The following is an 18,463-nucleotide window of genomic DNA, read 5'->3' on the forward strand; positions in this document are numbered from 1 at the left end:
TTTATTCAAAATAATGATATCCAATTCAAAGCAGGCAGGTATCAAAAAGATGTGTCGGCAAGACAACTAACCCTGACACTTTGAATAGTGGCCGCTGGGCCTCCACGTGGCTCCGGCGGCGTAGCGTCTCGACGTCCAGGCTCCTCCTTACGCGTTACGTGCGCACGCACATCTTCAGAGGTATGGAACCATTGACGTGTTGACGCGAATAGGCGCATATATATAGGCATAATGACGCATGCGTAGTTACGTGTGCGCCAATGCGCAATAGCCAAGGCGCATGCGCGTGGCTCCGTCTTCCATTTTAATGGAGCTCGAAGACACTGGGTGGAAGGGCAAGAATGCCCTATAATTGACAGATGAATGTCAATGAAGTCAAGTTCAACAACGGTGTAAAGTACACCCATTTAAAACAGTCTGATGTGGATCTATGTAAAATATATGTAAAAAGAGGCGCGATAGCACCGATATGTTGAACTTATTTCCAATTAAATAGTATATCAGTAAATATATACATGCGTCATTATAACTTTGCAACTTAAAAATTGGTCAGCATTCAACAAAGACATCATATGCATAAAAATTAAGGAAAAAGTTCCTAAAGGGTGAAACTAAAATAAAATAAAATAAGAAGGCTGCAGAACTAAATCTGCACCAACCTAAGAAATAATGACACATATGTGAATCAATGAGAGATCATGAAAAGTGCTAAGGTAGAAACGCATGTGAAAAGGTCAAACCATGCGTCCATAACCATGCATCTAAAACATGGAAAAAATGGGGAGAAATTAATGGTTTAAAATACATCATCCATTAGCAATAAAGCAGTTAAGATCTAAATCTATATTTAGCCCCGCTGGATGGGAAGTACCCAATTCAAAAATGTGTTTAGTCTCCAGCTGGGAAACTGCTCTCACTTTATGTGTACCTCTCCAGTGTGGGGTGACTAAGTCAATCCCCACAAACTTGAGTGATGTGGGATCTCTATGATGAAAACGTCTATAATGTAGAGATAGAGAATGGTCTTTATAACCTTTTCTGATATTGGCAATGTGTTCCCGAAGGCGGTCTCTAAGCCTCCTGGTGGTCCGGCCAATATATTGTTTGGAGCACGGGCATTCAAGTAGATATACTACAAATTTGCTGTCACAACTAATAAATTTATCTATTTCGTATGTCTTGTGTGTTTGACTGGAACTGTAGGAAAAGATTTTCTTCTTTCTAATTCCATTGCACTTACAAGCGATGCACCTATTACAGGGGTAAAAACCCTTCATATTAAACAATGTGAGTGGTTGAACAGGAGGGTTAATAATATTAGGAGATATTTTATCTCTAAGAATGGCTGGTCTCCGAAAAATTACTTCGGGTATATCAGGAAGTATGTTATTCAAAACTGGATCCGATTTTAATATGTTCCAATTCTTCTTGATGATATGTTTAACTGCTCTATGTTGGACAGAGAAGGTAGTGATAAACGGACAAAAAATGTCATTCATTTTCTTGGAATTGGTACCTAGGAGTTCCTCCTGGTTAATCTGGGTAATATCTAGGATAGTGTTATCTAGGGATACCCCATTATAGCCCTTCTCCAAAAAACGTTCTTTCAAAATATCGGCTTGTATCTGAAAGTCTGAGGTGTTAGTACAATTTCTTCTCAGTCTTAGCAACTGTCCTTTAGGGACGTTAGCAAGCCAGCTGGGATGGTGGCAACTATCCAAAGGAATATAACTATTCCGATCGGACGACTTGAAAAACGTTTTGGTGATAATTTTATTATCTACCCTCATCAAGGTGAGGTCTAAAAAGTTAACTTCTTCATGACTGTAATTGTAGGTGAGTCTAATGTTTTGATTGTTGTAATTCAAAGTTGTGAAAAAATTATTTAGTGATTGTGCATCCCCATTCCACAGCAAGAGAATATCATCAATATATCTCCTATAGAAGGCCAATTCTGGCCAGTCCCTGGAATATATAATCTCTTCCTCCCAGAAGGACATAAATAAATTGGCGAGACTGGGGGCGAATTTCGCCCCCATAGCCACACCCTTTATTTGTAAATAGTATCTGCCATCGAACCACATGTAATTCTTAACCATTGCAAATTCAAGTAATTCTATAATGAAATCTATATGCGTAGAACTAAGAGGGCTCTGCTGTCTTAGGTAGCATTCTGCAGCTCGCATTCCATCTGCATGGTTGATGTTACTATACAGTGATTCAACATCTGCTGTAACCAATATTGTAGATGGAGTGATGACTGCGTCTTTAATGGCATTTAGGACCTGTTTAGTGTCCTTGAGATATGAGGGGGTGTGGACTACTAGTGGCTGAAGATAATGGTCTATATATTGCCCGATCTTGGAGCAAAGGGAATTGATCCCGCTGACAATTGGCCTTCCTGGGGGTCTCAGAGGTTCCTTATGAATCTTAGGTAAGATATAGAGGATTGGTATTTTAGGTGCCTTGGGACAGAGAAAGTCCCTTTCTTTTTTGTTGATGATATCTCTCTCAAAGCCTGTCTTAATGATAGTTTTCAGGGCGTTCTTAAAGGTCGTTGTAGGGTTATAACTAAGGGGAAGGTATGTGGAGGAATCTTTTAAGATATTGTATACTTCCTCCATGTAATCCTGTTTATTAAGGACTACTATTCCTCCACCCTTATCCGCAGGGCGGATGACCAAGTCGTTTTTCTCTAGCAGTGATTTAGTTGCACGTTTAAGGCTTGCATCTGCATATACTTTTTTAATCTGTAGTTTCTGTAAGTCTCTTAAGGTTTGATCTCTAAAGAGACCCACTGCAGAGTTAGTTTGTGGTGGAGGGTTAAATGTAGATGCATTACCGAGGTTAGAGGAATTGATATTTTTAATCCTAGTCACATCTTTAGCAATGGGATTAGTTTGGAAATGTCTTTTTATGGACAATTTTCTGGCGAACTTGTGCAAGTCTATAAACGTCTCAAATTTGTTAAGGGATCTGGCCGGTTAAAGATACCTTTATCGATTATACCTTCCTCCTTTTTTGTGGATCTATGTATTCTTCTTCCTCCTCTCTTTCCTCTTGGTCTGCACTCCTTTTTCTTATCCTGCCTGATCCTAAAAAACGTTGTTCCTGATTATTATAATAATGATAATCATTAGTATCATGGACCCTAGGAGTTACTGGGGGGTAATAGTTAGGAGCAGGGTTTCTCGGAGGATTATAAGATTTTTTGTATGGTTTTTTAGAATTCTTTTTGTGATTTCTTGGAGAGGGGTAATACCCTCTATCGTTAGATTGTATCTCAGGTCCCTTACGGTAATACCCCCCATGTTGCGTTGGTCTAGCGGGGCTAGGTTGGTAATTCCTCTCAGGGGGATATGGTTGGTTAAAATTTTGCGGCGTCAGGTAGTTATTAGGTAGTTATTAGGGTGCCACCTAGAGTCTCTGAAACCCACATTCATGTCAGGTAGATTGGATAGTGGTTCAAACCTATTAGAGGTTTTGATCTGATAGTCATTCCTATTGCTATGAGCATTTCTATTCTTAATTTTATTAGAATTTTTCCCTTTTGGGAATGATAGTTTAGGTATAGGAGGTTTTGGGGACCTAGGTGCAGGTGCTGTGACAGGTATCTGCATGGCATCTTGGGGGTCCTCTTGCCATTTGAAAATCATTTTAGACTGGTAATCATTTAGATCACGTTGATACTTTTTTCTTTTTTTATTCTTTTGTTCGTTTTCTATGTACTCCAGGTGTTTCTTTAATTTGTTAGACTCAGAGGTATATTCCTCATTATTTTTGTAGGGGATTAACCTTTCCCTGACTGAGTTAATTTCTTTGCCTAACATAGCCAGTTTCTTTTTCTTTCTGGCAATGATGAACTTCAGCAGATCTATGCCAGCTAGATTAAAATACTGGTGCCATTCTGCCACTGCTGCAGTATCATCAGAGTCAGGAGTGATATTCCACCTAAGGGCTCTCGGGACCATTTGCTCTCCAATGTATCTTTCTAAAAAGGAGACGTCCCATAGAGTTTTGACCTCAGTGGTGGTGAGATTATTAAGATGTAAAAAAATACCCTTAAGGTCATTTGATACATGGGTATGGGTGAAAAAATCAATAGGTATGGCAGCTCTTGAGGCTCTAACATCAAAGATATCACCCATCCTTATAAGGAAAGCAGCTACAAACTAAAAAAGGTAATGAACAATAAAATGGAAAAAACAGCAGTGAGCGCTAATCCTGAAAGCGGCTAAGCACTCTAAGCAACCAATAAACTTATAAGCAATAACATAAAAATAGTGCAGCGCTAAAGTAGTGATAAAATGACAGAAAAAAAGTCCACTAAAAGTCCACTAAAAGTCTTGGTAATATGAACGTATCCAGTGACAGATGTGGATTCCGAATTGGTGATCCGTGTGGAAATGGCTGGAAAACGCACTCACCAGAAGTAAGACACATAAACGCAGTGTGCATTTAAAGCTCAAGGATCTTCAATCCAGACAACTAACCCTGACACTTTGAATAGTGGCCGCCGGGCCTCCACGTGGCTCCGGCGGCGTAGCGTCTCGACGTCCAGGCTCCTCCTTACGCGTTACGTGCGCACGCACATCTTCAGAGGTATGGAACCATTGACGTGTTGACGCGAATAGGCGCATATATATAGGCATAATGACGCATGCGTAGTTACGTGTGCGCCAATGCGCAATTATGCCTATATATATGCGCCTATTCGCGTCAACACGTCAATGGTTCCATACCTCTGAAGATGTGCGTGCGCACGTAACGCGTAAGGAGGAGCCTGGACGTCGAGACGCTACGCCGCCGGAGCCACGTGGAGGCCCGGCGGCCACTATTCAAAGTGTCAGGGTTAGTTGTCTTGCCGACACATCTTTTTGATACCTGCCTGCTTTGAATTGGATATCATTATTTTGAATAAAGCTGCCTTTTATTACTTACTTCACTATGGGTGTCCTTCCCTAAAACTCCCTTGAGGAGCTTTTGCTTGCAGAACCTGGTCCCTGGAATTCTACATCTAATCGTGAGAAGGAAGATCTGTTGCTGCATTCACGGAGGATCCACCATTCCTGTAACCAGACCAGCTTTACTTCCCTCTGGATTGAAGATCCTTGAGCTTTAAATGCACACTGCGTTTATGTGTCTTACTTCTGGTGAGTGCGTTTTCCAGCCATTTCCACACGGATCACCAATTCGGAATCCACATCTGTCACTGGATACGTTCATATTACCAAGACTTTTAGTGGACTTTTAGTGGACTTTTTTTCTGTCATTTTATCACTACTTTAGCGCTGCACTATTTTTATGTTATTGCTTATAAGTTTATTGGTTGCTTAGAGTGCTTAGCCGCTTTCAGGATTAGCGCTCACTGCTGTTTTTTCCATTTTATAGTTCTGTAAGATACCCACATGCACTAGAAAAGGTGCATTAAAATACCAGGCATTGCTGTTATGCCTAATAAACAGTCTCTGTTGCACAAATCTTATATTGCATTAGAAAAAAATAAAATTTAAGTAGTAATGTAGTGTTTTGTCCTGAACTCCTAACTTCTATTCCTAGTCCCACTCATTACTAAGGTACTCAATAATCAGCTGGCATATTAGATCATTCCAAGAATAGAAAGAAGCACATGACCAGCAGTGTGTGAACAGTTAGATTATCATCTTAAGAGAAGGTCATTATAGGAAAAAAAAAAGGTAGAATAAATACACATTATAAAGAGACAACTAATTTGGGGTGCAACCAAGAGTCCTAAAATCTGAGGACCCCTTGAGAATGTCCATTGGACTAAACTAGTTGGGAAAGAGTTTCAGTGCTGTTATTGCATGATTACGGGTCGTCAGCTGATTTCTTAGAGTTTTTACTGTCACATAACTTTAACTGGATCACTTGCACTGTTCTACAATAAAGCTTTGTTTAACCTACTACACTATCACTGGCTTTCTGTTGGTGCCTTGGTGAGCTTCAGTGGGAGTTGTCTTTTGCTGTTGCCTAAGAGGACTGATTCCAGAATGGAATTGCATACACTTGGGGAGGACTTTTGCCTGAGAAACATGCTGTGTCTGCTGTACGTCTTACAGCTTATGGTCTGGTAAGTGTGCACAAATACTCTGTGTTTTTGTTACACTACAAGGATCTTCTGGATGGTGGGAGATCTTTTTTTTAATTTGAACATATATGGACTTTGATTTAATAGAGACTTCACGTTTGGCACATTGAACACTGTTTATTTATTTATTTTTGTATGTTTTTGTTATATTTAGTGGCATTGCATTTCACAATAATGTAAGTTTAGTAAGTTTTTAGGTTTGGTTATATCAAAGTTTGTTTGCCAGCAGCCACAGGTGTTATTACAGCGCACAATACATTTACTAAAAACTGAAAAATGCATACTGATGCAGCCAACAGTCCTAAATAACGCTGCTAAGACCATATTACACGACTGAATGTTTAGGCACAAATGATGTCTGTAATAGTTAAAACCATGTCGCATGAGTGACTAATTTAATTTTCTAATGATAAAGTTATCGATGGCGGTGTGTAAATGTCTCAGCAGGGCTTATAACTTCATTGTTTTCAGCAAAAACATCTGTCTGAGCTTGGCCCTACAAGCAGTTCTGGACTGCAGCCTTTTGCCTCTTCATTGTCCCTCTGAATGTCAGCTGATTCTCACTACAGTGACACTGCCTGTTGATATTCTCACATTCTCAACTGTAGAATACAACTGTGAAGGGAAGTTTAGAGCTGAATTGAACAAGTACAGTACATGGAGTTTTTTAATTTTACCAGAGGTATGAGGCCACAAAGCAGCCTGAAACAATGTCCAGATTACTTCATTGTGTGCTGTATTGGGGAGGTCAACAGCAAATACAATAGTAAAAAGAACATTTGCATAAACGCCAGAAAACACGCCAAGACTGTCACTAGATACATATGGTTAATTGACAACCTCCCCGTATATAAAGCAAGAACTAAAGCAGGTTATAGAAGACTAGTAATCAGAAAGATGAATTTTTCATCCATCTTTTTATACATTTTTGCTGACAAGAGATAAACAGTTATAACTCATACCTCCCTTTATTGTGTTATAGACAGAAATGGGAAATTCCAAGACATGGACTACTCAGAAGATGTGCATACTAGGTGCCTGGAATGATCAGATTTCTTCATGTATATCTTCTCATGGATTATCTGTCATAATTAGAACATTTTAGGTGATCCTTCCCAGTCTGCCTGGAATGATCAGCTCTCTCTATGTATGTCCACACATGGATTGTCTATCAAAACAAGAACATTTTAGAGGATTTTACTGAGTATGCAGCACTAAAGACTGCAAATGAGGTTCCATATTAGATCACCATTACCATGTTATCCAGTATGGTAGATACAACCATACAGTGCTCAAGTCTCCCAAATACGTGATCATTGAAGGATTTGTTCTATCACAAATTGCGTTAGGTGGATGTTTGAAAGTCAAAATAATGTTTATGTAAACTGCAATGGCAAAAGTTATTTGGTAATCTTAATTAGCTGAGTTAGTTTACCAGTTACAAGTCTAATGCTGTGTAGTGCCCCACTAGATTACCGGAACGAGCTAGATAGTTTTTGTTAGTACGAAAGGCTAAATAGCAGCCTGGGAATAAGTCAGCCTGGGTGTGAGTCATCAAGGGTAAATTCAGGCCAGGGCTGAGCGCTCTTCATGTCAGTCCCTGATACCTCCCCTTGATCTAAAGACTTGGAGAAGTCTCTAGAACTCAGTGGGTTATGGTGAGAAGGGGCTGGCCTGCACACTTAAGGGACTCTGGCCAATACCCAAGCAGGAGGCTTGGCATTGGGTCAGGGCAGCCTTTAAGCATGACAGAGCCTGTTCATAGCAAGAGAATTCGGGTGGAAGATGAAGTGAGAGGCTGGGATGCAGGAGCCCAGTAGGGGGCCTAGTGGGAACGTGCCTACCTCCAGGCTGAGGCTGGAAAAGAGGATCTTTCAACCTCAGAAGTCCCCTGAGAGAGGATCACCTGTGCAGCAGGGAAGGAGCCAGCCCAACAGAAGGCCTGATGGCAGCCACCAACCATACATGCTCACAGGAGAGGAAGAGTGAGAACTCTTACACCCCCTATGCCGAATAAGGAGAAAGGGTGGGTGGGAAACCTGACTAGCTCCCATCTGGGACTGTTTGATCTACGAAGACAGATTCTGAGTCCCCTTGCCCAGGGATGCACCCAGCACAGCTGGATGAGGAGAGGAATCATCTGGGGTCTGGAATGGTACATCAGGAGAAGCTGGATCGCTCTCCAGCTAGAAAGCCCTTTTTTCTGTATAGAGACTTGTACATAGTTGCTAAGGAATTGTTCTCAGTTGCAGTTCCCTTGGGCATTCTATGCACCCCTCAACCCCATCCAAGTTCAAATCCCCTAATAAAACTTAAAAACCAAGCTCAAGGACTATTTACTGTCTCCAGGGTTCAAGTCTGTGAAAAATGCGTATTGCCTGGCTGTGCAGGACTATAGGGGGACCCAAAAACTCAGAAACTCCTAAGGGGGTAGTGCTACAGCTGTTTTCAGTACTGCAGCATTAGTAATAATCCATATAGTCAAACTGGTATACACTAGATGTAAAGAAGGTACGGTTCTGTATGATTTTATGGAAAATTGAGGCAGTCTTCTCTGATGTCTATGCATTTATTTTATTGCAAATATTGTTAAAATTATTTTTCTTTTTCACTTTTTACTTTCCTGGGTAAAGTGGATGCCAACTTCTCATTGTTTTTTCTTGACTGTCTTTCATGTGTTTCAGACTCTTTGAAACTGACTTTACATTGCTTGGGAATTTGAAGTCTGTACAAAGAATCTACTGAGTATATTGCAAGTCAATATCAATTTAATTGAAAAGACTTGAAATACTTTTTAACTGGATAACAACAAGTGGAAAGTTGTGAGTATATTAAGTAGATAAAAACTGGAACTATTTGCAAAATATCCTCATTAGTCTCCAGTAGGTTTAGAGGATTTGGGGGAGGCAAGTATAGGGCATCAAAGTAGGCAGGACAATTGGATTGGTGCAGCACAGTAAGATGAACTATTGCCTTGCTTGGCCACCACCAGATGTATATGGGCTTGTTTAGTAGCAGAAATGGAAAAGGGAGCCTGTAGAGAGGATAATCAAATCTCTCTTCAGCCTAGAATGCACTTTCACAATCAGAAGCACTTTCACTTTTCCTAATTGATTGTTTAATCCAATGGGCTTTAACCTTGAGATATTACCATAGACAGAAGGGTTGGGGTCTGAACTGTCTACAGCAGAATGAACTGCAAATATGTTGATGTTGATTAGCATTTCTATATTCCTGAGTTTTTATGCTGATACAGTTAATACTTTTGCTTTATGATTTTATTCTTGGAACCTTTGTGTCACCAATGACAGGAAAAACTGACAGCATGGCTGTTCATACAACACAACATATCTAATGCACATGCAGCCTTCGTTCCTTTGTGAAGTTGCCTGGGAAAGAAAATATGCTCTCTGCAGTCAGGAAGCGTGATCTCAACAGCCAGGAAACAAACCAGGTTTGTCCTTGAAACCTTTTAGCATGTGACAAGCTGAGCCACTCACCAGTTATCCAATGATAAAAATCAATAATGAAGTCTGAACATTGTATGTGCATAGTTGTAGCAAGCAGCAGTGGTACATTAGTACAAGCTCCTACGCCATAGCTTTACAAGCCTATAACTCTGTTAGTGAGAGAAAAAACAGGTAATATGCGTTGATGTGCCCTATAACAACTGCATTATATATACACAGAGTATATACCACTGATCAAATGTTTTACAAAAATTCACATTACCAGTTATTTATCTTGCACTCATTCACATTGACAGGCTAAGTAGCATTTTGGTTCTAGACTAAACCCCAACTGAAGGCCAACAAATAAAAGGTTTTAAGGGTAATGTTAAATTATCTGTCACATGTATAGTTTAGTAACCTAATGACAGTGAAATGGTGTGGAATTGTCTAAATGTGCAGCTAAATTGCAGGAGTATATTAAAGGAGAAATACCCCTTATTTGTGTGCAGTGACAAGCCATCTATTTATGCATTAGGTAGTCTAATGATGTATTTCTTACAGCCCACCACCCTGCCCTTACACACTAAAATCATTTGCTATGCTTGACTGCAGCTGTAAACAGTGACCACTCTCTGTTCTAAGTAGATGTATTTATTTATCTGTAACAAATTAGTTAAAGGTAATTTCATAAAGGTGAATGGTGTCATCATTATCTAGACAATTTTAGATTACCCAGGCATATGCAGATAATGCCAAAGGTGATATATTATGAAGGCTTTGTGTGTGTGAGCCTTATTTCTGGATAGCTGGAATGGAGAGGGTTACGGTTTATGCTAGTGCACATCCAAAAATTAACTCTTTGGGGTTAATTTACTAGAGCTGGAAAGTGCAAAATCTAGTACAGCTCTGCATAGAAACCAGTCAGTTTCCAGGTTTTAATATAAAAGCTTAATTGAACAAGCTGAAGGTAGATGCCTATTGGCTTCCATACACAGCTGCACCAGATTTTGCACTCTCCAGTTTTAGTAATTTAACCCCTGTGTGTGTCATAAATTCTATCATGCAAAAGCAAATATTGCATTTGTGCAAGCATAGAATAAAATATCAAAATTCCACAAGCTTTATCAGCCAGTGAACCACATTTGGGTACCACAATTGGTGGTAAGCAACATTGAAGGGACTTATTTATTAAAAAAAAAAACAACAAGAGAAAAAACAAAATCAAGGACTGATTGATATAGTGACCAAATGTTTTATTCTCTTGGAAACTGTATGTACTCACCTCTTTTCAGTTTCCCTATTTCTTTTCTACAGTTTTTATAAATACTTTAAAATCACCTCTACTATTGTTAGAAAAACATATTTAAATGAGGTGCCATCTGCTTGTGGGAAACCATAATGCAACAAACAGATAGGTACTGAGCTCCTGCTTGGAGAGTAAGATCCATATCAAAAGAGACCTAAAATCTACCTGGGGTTCCCAAGCCAATGGCTGAGGCTGCTGCTCAAAATTAATTTATGAATGTCAGCTACAGAAAACTAAAACAAATAGTGCTCTTTGGTATGGTATTTGTCAAAAGGTCCCTTATTCACAAACAATGGGTGAAATTACAAAGATAAACAGTGCCATTTGTGACTCAGATGTCTCCAATATTTATCTACCATCCACACATTACCCTATTTGTCGAAGGAAAGTCTTCCATGTTGTCTCCTACTCTCTTGGCTGCATTTGGCGAACAGAAGCACATAGTAAATGATCATGTCTACTTTTACTGCCCTCAATGTATCTTGGGACCACTGGAGTAACAGTTTCAGCATATACTGAAGCTATGAGGAAGAAGATGAGGCTAGATCATCTGCTTTAAAAAGACTGAGAAATAAAGATGATTTATAGTCTCCATGTCACCCCTGGAACCCAAACATGTGGCAGAGGTGAAATGTGGATCTAATAAAATTATATATCTAAAAAGTGGATAATGTTCAGTAGCCACTTCAGCTTATTCATTGAGCCAATATCATGAGCAATACTGATGTTGAAAGTACAATGATCCATAGCACCTAATCAAACTGTGCTATGTGCTGACTGTGTACTTTTAGACATAATCAGTGCTTTCTGCACTGCCTCATTCATAGCACTCATGCATTTTGAATTTTAGCACAATTTTATAAGCAAATTCCGGAAAAATTCAACAATCATTAATGAATAGCTTCATAACCAGCTATTTTCGTGGGTCACATTTTTTGCTTTAAGCAGAAGAAGCACTATTCCAGTCCAGTATGACACAAAACAACCTGAAACCTGTCACTCTAGATTTTGTTTTGACTTATAGAAAACCCTGCCCACTGTACGCAGGTTTATCCATGAAAAAGCCTATTGGCACATGCATGCCATTCAGTGCAAATCAACTTCACTACTCAGAACCAATGCATGACCTTGAATACAATAAAAACCAATTGCCCATCATCCTTATTAGTTACTTATTGTGTAATTTTATAAGTATATATGTCATTTTAAAAGTAATTCTATACATTTGTTACCCTATGGGGATGGTGTTTCCTGTTTACAACATCATCGACTAATGTTTCTTACGTACCCAGGGGCGGACTGACAACTCATGGGGCCCCTGGGCAATAAGGGATCATGGGGCCCCTGTGTCCTTGCCCAAACTCAAAAAAGCCTATGAAAAAGGTACCAGGGGCATCTCATGGGGCTCCCTACTGACCCCGGGCCCCCGGGCAGTGCCCGAGTTTCCAAATGGTCAGTCCGCCCCTGTACGTGCCTATATATTGTTTTTAAAATATAAACATGTTTGTTCACCCCAACTCACCATGCAGGTGGGTAATGTTTCTATTTCTGTGTATACCATTTTTTCAATAAAAATATTGAAATATAAAAGTAATTCTATACTATTAATAAATGTATACATTTATGAATGATTTCTGTCTTGACTGAGGTTCCTCTTGAGAGCATGGCTTAGTGGGATATTCTACAGAATGTACATATGAAATTAAACAAATTATATATATATATATATATATATATATATATATATATAAAACATATTTCACCTTGAACAGTGCATTCCCTCCTTATCTCTGGGTCTTCAGGAGTGATCTTCTGGCTGCTTGATGAGCACGGAGTATTGGCATCCTGCATCCTTCAACACCTTTGGGAAACCAAGATAAGTTAAAATAAATAAAGGCTTTTCTTCAATTAACTGTGTCTCTATAAATCAATTTCCTGTATTAAGGGGCACATATAGCTATGAGGAAGTTAGAAGTGTAAAGCTGGCATCATATATCAAAGTCAAGGCAGCAGAGGACACAATATACTGGTAATTGACAAAGTAATGGCAAGCAGATTAAGGTGAGGTGGTCATAACCCTTAATAAGCCAAGCCCTGTAACATCAATTCTCAAGACCATTTAGAAATTGGGATTATAGCTTACAATACTGTACACGTGTACAGGAATCAAAGTAAAAAAAATTACATCCACATGTCTAGTTTATTATCATCCTTATCAAAGGTTTTGCACGTAGAGTGAAGTGGGCCTATTTTAAGAAAAATAACATGGACCATTGCAATTGAGCCACACCCAAGAATACTTTCTTGCCAGGTACCCATGAACTCTCTTGGTACTAATGCTTTATATATTTGTATTTGTCATATTAGAGCATATCAAAGAGATATATCTTAAGAACAACAGGATGCTGCGGTTGTAAAGTACTTGATTTAAATGTACTATAGCATAACATGGACCATTATTCCTGACTGCAAATGTAAATGAGGCACATGGACAATAATCTGGTGTCTTTTTTATTTCACAACAATTTTCACCAGAGTCAAAAAGACTGAGAATCAATTAAAATAAATCACTTTTAGTTAACTCATAATGCTCTTATTCTGATGTTCGATTGACCAAATGTCTGCAGCAACAGACATTTGGAACATAACCCCTTGCTCTAATTAGCCTGTGTAGCTGTTTAGAATATAGCTACTGAAAAACTAGCTGCAAATACTATGCCTGTGTGCCCTCTACAGATTAGTATATGAGGATCATAAAATGTACAGCTTTAAGAAATAAAAAAGAAAAAGGCGGGGGAGGGATGATGTGGTCAGTAAAAATAATATATATATATATATATATATATTTTTTTTTTTTTGAACGAGTAGTAGTATAAGGAGATTGGATAGAAAAAAATTAAAAAGAAAACATATTACTGAACAAGCCATACATACATGAAGGAAACATCCAATTGAGGAAATGATAAACTGAATTCCACAAACATGAGACTGGTTGTAATTTACAAATTGTATTAATCAATACAATTAGAGATTCTTTCCATTGCTACCTCTCCATGCACATGTCTATAAGCTATGAGTAATCTATGATTACAAGTTTGAAGAAGAGGTTGTTTGGCCATTTGGAAAAAAATATAAAACCCAATTTACTGATCATTTGTTCAGAGATGCAGAAGTATGCTCCACAGTGACCCACAGAAAAACCTGTCAAAACAAGTTATCAGACATTGGGGTTAATTTACTAAAACTAGAGAGTGTAAAATCTGGTGCAGCTGTGCATGGTAGCAAATAAGCTTCTAATTTCAGCTTGTTCAATTAAGCGTTGACAAAAAACCTGATAGCTGACTGATTTCTATGCAGAGCTGCACCAGATTTTGCACTCACCAGTTTTAGTAAATCAACCACATTGATTATCTAAGAGGCAAGGACACCATTAGGTCCATAAAGAGATACTTAACCTGTTCCAACCATGTTGGCCAGATCACTGTGTCTATGGGTACTAAAAATATTTTTATTTGACTGGTATTAAGGAAATAGCGATGTGCTTTGTTGTGTTTTTGCAGCCAAATGCAATATTCCACCGGCCCCCTATCCTTCCAGAGATAAAATGTGATGTTGTCTTCCTCTCTCTTCCCCTTACCTACAAGCATACCTGCTTTGGTTGATCTAAATGTGGATGGTCATGAAAATATCTTTTACAAGAAAGGTCTTTCAGTGGACTGCTCAGTACCTGATGCCCTTCGGTGTCCATTGGCAGCTTAGGCCATTAATAATTACAATGGCACACACAATTAATCTGCCATGAGTATTTACTAGTTTTATTATTCTAACAGGCACATAAGCAAACGCATAAACATGCACAGTAGATCAAAGACATTATGATTATTTCTACACTGCTTTGGCAAGTGAAATCTGAAAAATATCCACATAGGTGGTATATACAGGAATAGGGCACTGCTGAGCTTACTAGGTACAGCACAGTGGCATGCCCTGTCAATCTCAACACTGACCCTCGTCATAGAAAAGCCATCAGTACTGAAAACCAGAGAAGCTTGATTCCCGGGCTATCTCCTAATCATATTTCAGGCATACTGGCTCATCTGAAGAAATGCTCTATTTTGTATTCTATTTTTTCCATAAAATGCAAGAAATATCCTCCGCTTGGAGCGTAAATACCCATTTCACAGATGGCACTGATTCAGTTACTGTGTATGAAATTCATTTTGTACACAGTATGCAGACAGACAGTTCAAAAGAGATCTGAAGGCTCTATCAGTATGCATAACAAGGGTCCCCTGGCAATAACTGTGACCAGCACTGGAGGAAGATAAGCCAAGCACTGAACATGTGGTTTGAGCAGCAATAAGCTCTGCTGGGCGACTGTTTATCTATTTGTTTTTCTCTATCTGCACTGGAAGTATCCTGGATACAGGGAATCATCATCACCATGTAAAAACCTCAAATTGCATGAAAAGGTACATATTACTTTTTTGTCACAGTTAATGCAATTGCCATTAAGTGCAAACATATTTAAACAAGAATCCTTATTCACCACAGGATCACACACTGGCCAGTACGTTAGTTTTTGGTCTGGCATTGTAGCATTGGCATGGCTATTTTAACCACTTGCCCGCCTGAGGATTTACCCCCCTTCCTGATCAGGCCATTTTTTGCTTTACAGCGCTACATTACTTTAACTGACAATTGCACAGTCATGCCACGCTGCACCCAAATGCACTTTACGTCTTTTTTTCCTCACAAATTGAGCTTTCTTTTGGTGGTATTTAATCGCCTGTGTGTTTTTGTATTTTTTGCGCTATAAAAAAAAGACCAACACTTTTGAGAACAAAAAGATATTTTTAACTTTTTGCTATTAAACATGTCCAGTAAAAAAAATTTAAAAAATCAAATTTTGTCATAAAATTACGCCAAAATGTATTCTGCTACATGTCTGTGCTAAAAAAAATCCCAATACCTGTAAATTAATTGGTTTACGTGAAAGGTATAGCATTTACAAATGGCGGTATATATTCTGGGATTTTTTTTATTTTTTTTGTTATTTTTACTAGTAATGGATTTATAGCGGGACTGCGGTGGACATTCTGACACTGGGGGGAACTGACTTGGTGTCACCGACATCCCCAGTGACACCAATACAGTGATCAGTGCTAAAAAAAAAAAGCACTGACACTGTACTAATGGCACTGGGCAGGAAGGGGTTAACATGAGGGTCGATCAAAGGGTGAAATCTGGGCTGGAAGTGTTTTACTAGGGGGAGGGTATCAGTGTGCTTCACTGTAATCACACTGCTTTGGATGGCTGTGCTGTGCCCTGACAGGGAGGAGAACTGTTAGTAAACAAGACTGTTCTCCTCCCCGCCGGAGATCCTCAGAAATCACCGGGCGCCGGCAAGTAATCACCGGCCAGGGACCCGGTGATTGACATCTGCGGCCGCGAATGGCGGCACGGGTAGGGCGTACCCCGCTACCCGGAAATGCAAAATCACGCATACAAATACACATGATTTTGCGCACCCGTGCCACCCTGTAGCAGTATTTCTGCTATTGGGATGGTCGGGAAGCAGTTAAGTGAGACAGTATCAGCACCCTTTACTTTATATCACATTTCAAAAACCTAAACAACAAACTGTCATCCCCCCAAACTTTACGCTTGCAACTAAACTATAAACCTAACTCTAGACTTCAGCTTAACCCTAAATCTAAGTGTAATGCTACTCCCCATGGAGCTGCTTGGTAACTCTCTGTCCTGTGCCTCAACTCCAAGAACAATCCCAGCCCTTCTGGCACACCTAGTTGAGTGAAAGTTTCTGCTTGCACTTATAGGAACACAAGTGTGGATACCTTTAGCTTGACTGTGAATTAGTATTAAGACCATTTAGTGGTAAATGAACTCAATGTATTGGTTCAGGTTAGACTAAATGGTGGTTTAAGCATAAATGAGCACACAGAAGGTAGCTTCAGACACAGTTTGCTAGACAGTATAACTATGCCAAAGTGCCTTAGAATAGAGTTCTGTACCACTAGACTGGAATTAGCTTACGAGTTAGCAATAAACAGTACATATAAGTATTGATTGCAATGGGAATAATATTACTATAGTTAGTCTAGAGTGCACGCTAGAAGGTTGGCTGTGATAAGGTACAATATTCCCTGAAAGGTACCTCTTAGCATAGGAAATAAGTAAAGGTCTCCGTGTAGTAGTTGTAAAAGTGCAGTCTTTAGTCCTAATTCTTCAGCCATATAGAAATGGGGCCCAGTAGTATTGTTGGTGCACATGAGAATAGTCACAGTCAAGCCTGCAGCCAGCAATAAGGCTGCTAGATGGCTGGATGGTCAGTTCCTAAAGAGGTCAGTGTTTCACTCTAGCAGCAGATAATAAATCCCCACAGCAGCAGTTTACCAGTCCCAGCAATACTGCAGCTCACCATCCAGTCCCACACAGTGATTAGTTCACTCTCAGCTCTATATCCAGGTAACTCTGGCTGTTGACATTGCCAAACTCAGTGCTTCGGATCCCACTCAGGCCGCTGATATGCAGCAGTGTCGGTGCACACTGTACAGCAAAGTGCATTTTCTGGTCTTCCTCACGGCAGGAGGAAGCCATGTCTTGTATAGCTTGAGAAAATGCAGCTTTTTCACCTTCCCCTGGCAATCTACCTCTATGAAATGCAGTTCAAAAGCTCTGGAGTCTCTCTCCTCTGAACTACAGCTTCCACAGTGCAGTTCTGCCTGACTCAGCCGGTGTTTCTCTCACTCTCCTCTCCATTCTTAGCCAAGCACCTGGCCACATAAGCAAAAACTCCACCATTAAACTGAGAACACTTTAAAAATTATAGTTAAACTCAACCTAACACCCTAAATGTAACATTTCAATTAAACAATTATACTATGACAACAATACTAGCACCAATTGTACAGCGACCATTCTGTGCATCAAAACTTTTACAACAAACACTGTTGATCCATCCTTGCCTACATCATGTTTAGCTTGTTACCCACTTTATAGTAGATATCTGTATCTGATAAAAACCTATGGCACACAGCCAAGCAGTTGTCCATTATAGATATGCTCTGCAATAAAAATGGATAGATAGCCATAAATCCCTTAAAATTGCAGCCTGGCAAAGACTTAAAGTTGTGCATTCAGGTCATGTAGTAAGCTGAGTGTCTGACATATGTGTCCTATGAATACTCCAACCTGGAGTGGTTTTTCTATGAGGTAACCTTTCTTACACATAATACAAGATAGTTAGAATAGGTAGTGGGAAATGGGATTGTGGGGGAGTTCAGTTTGATGGTTATTGCAATAGATACCAATACCAATGTTCAAGTTTATCTTAAAACTACAACAACCTAAACATTTTCTTTGTTAACAGTGGGAATAAATCATTCAGATATGTCCAGAATATAGTTGATCTTAAACATCTCCTCATCATTAAGATGTTTAGGGGTGTATGTCAAACACCTGTAATTCCAGCTGATCTGCACATTTCAGGTTTAACAACGCTTGGCCTACTAATATGACTCGAGAACATTGGTGTTTTCTGTGGTATTTTTTTTAGCTGACCCTTTGGCTCTG

At 39.4% G+C, this 18,463-nt stretch overlaps 1 protein-coding gene across 2 annotated transcripts in view; it reads right to left on the minus strand.

Moving 5' to 3' along the window:
- The window catches only part of NEXMIF (neurite extension and migration factor), a 500,288-nt gene that overhangs the window by 73,238 nt on the left and 408,587 nt on the right, over positions 1 to 18,463 (minus strand). For both annotated transcript variants that reach the window (XR_016313910.1, XM_089685208.1), the window contains exon 4: positions 12,631 to 12,728. Coding sequence is in view for 1 of the 2 variants with exons in the window: in XM_089685208.1 (XP_089541334.1) it covers positions 12,631 to 12,644 (14 nt within the window). In the remaining variant the exon portion in view is untranslated. The remainder of the gene's footprint in view (positions 1 to 12,630; positions 12,729 to 18,463) is intronic.

Source organism: Staurois parvus, unplaced genomic scaffold, assembly GCF_062004578.1.
Source record: "Staurois parvus isolate SC_StPar_1 unplaced genomic scaffold, SC_StPar_1.0 ptg000365l, whole genome shotgun sequence".
Taxonomy (NCBI): Eukaryota; Metazoa; Chordata; class Amphibia; order Anura; family Ranidae; genus Staurois; species Staurois parvus.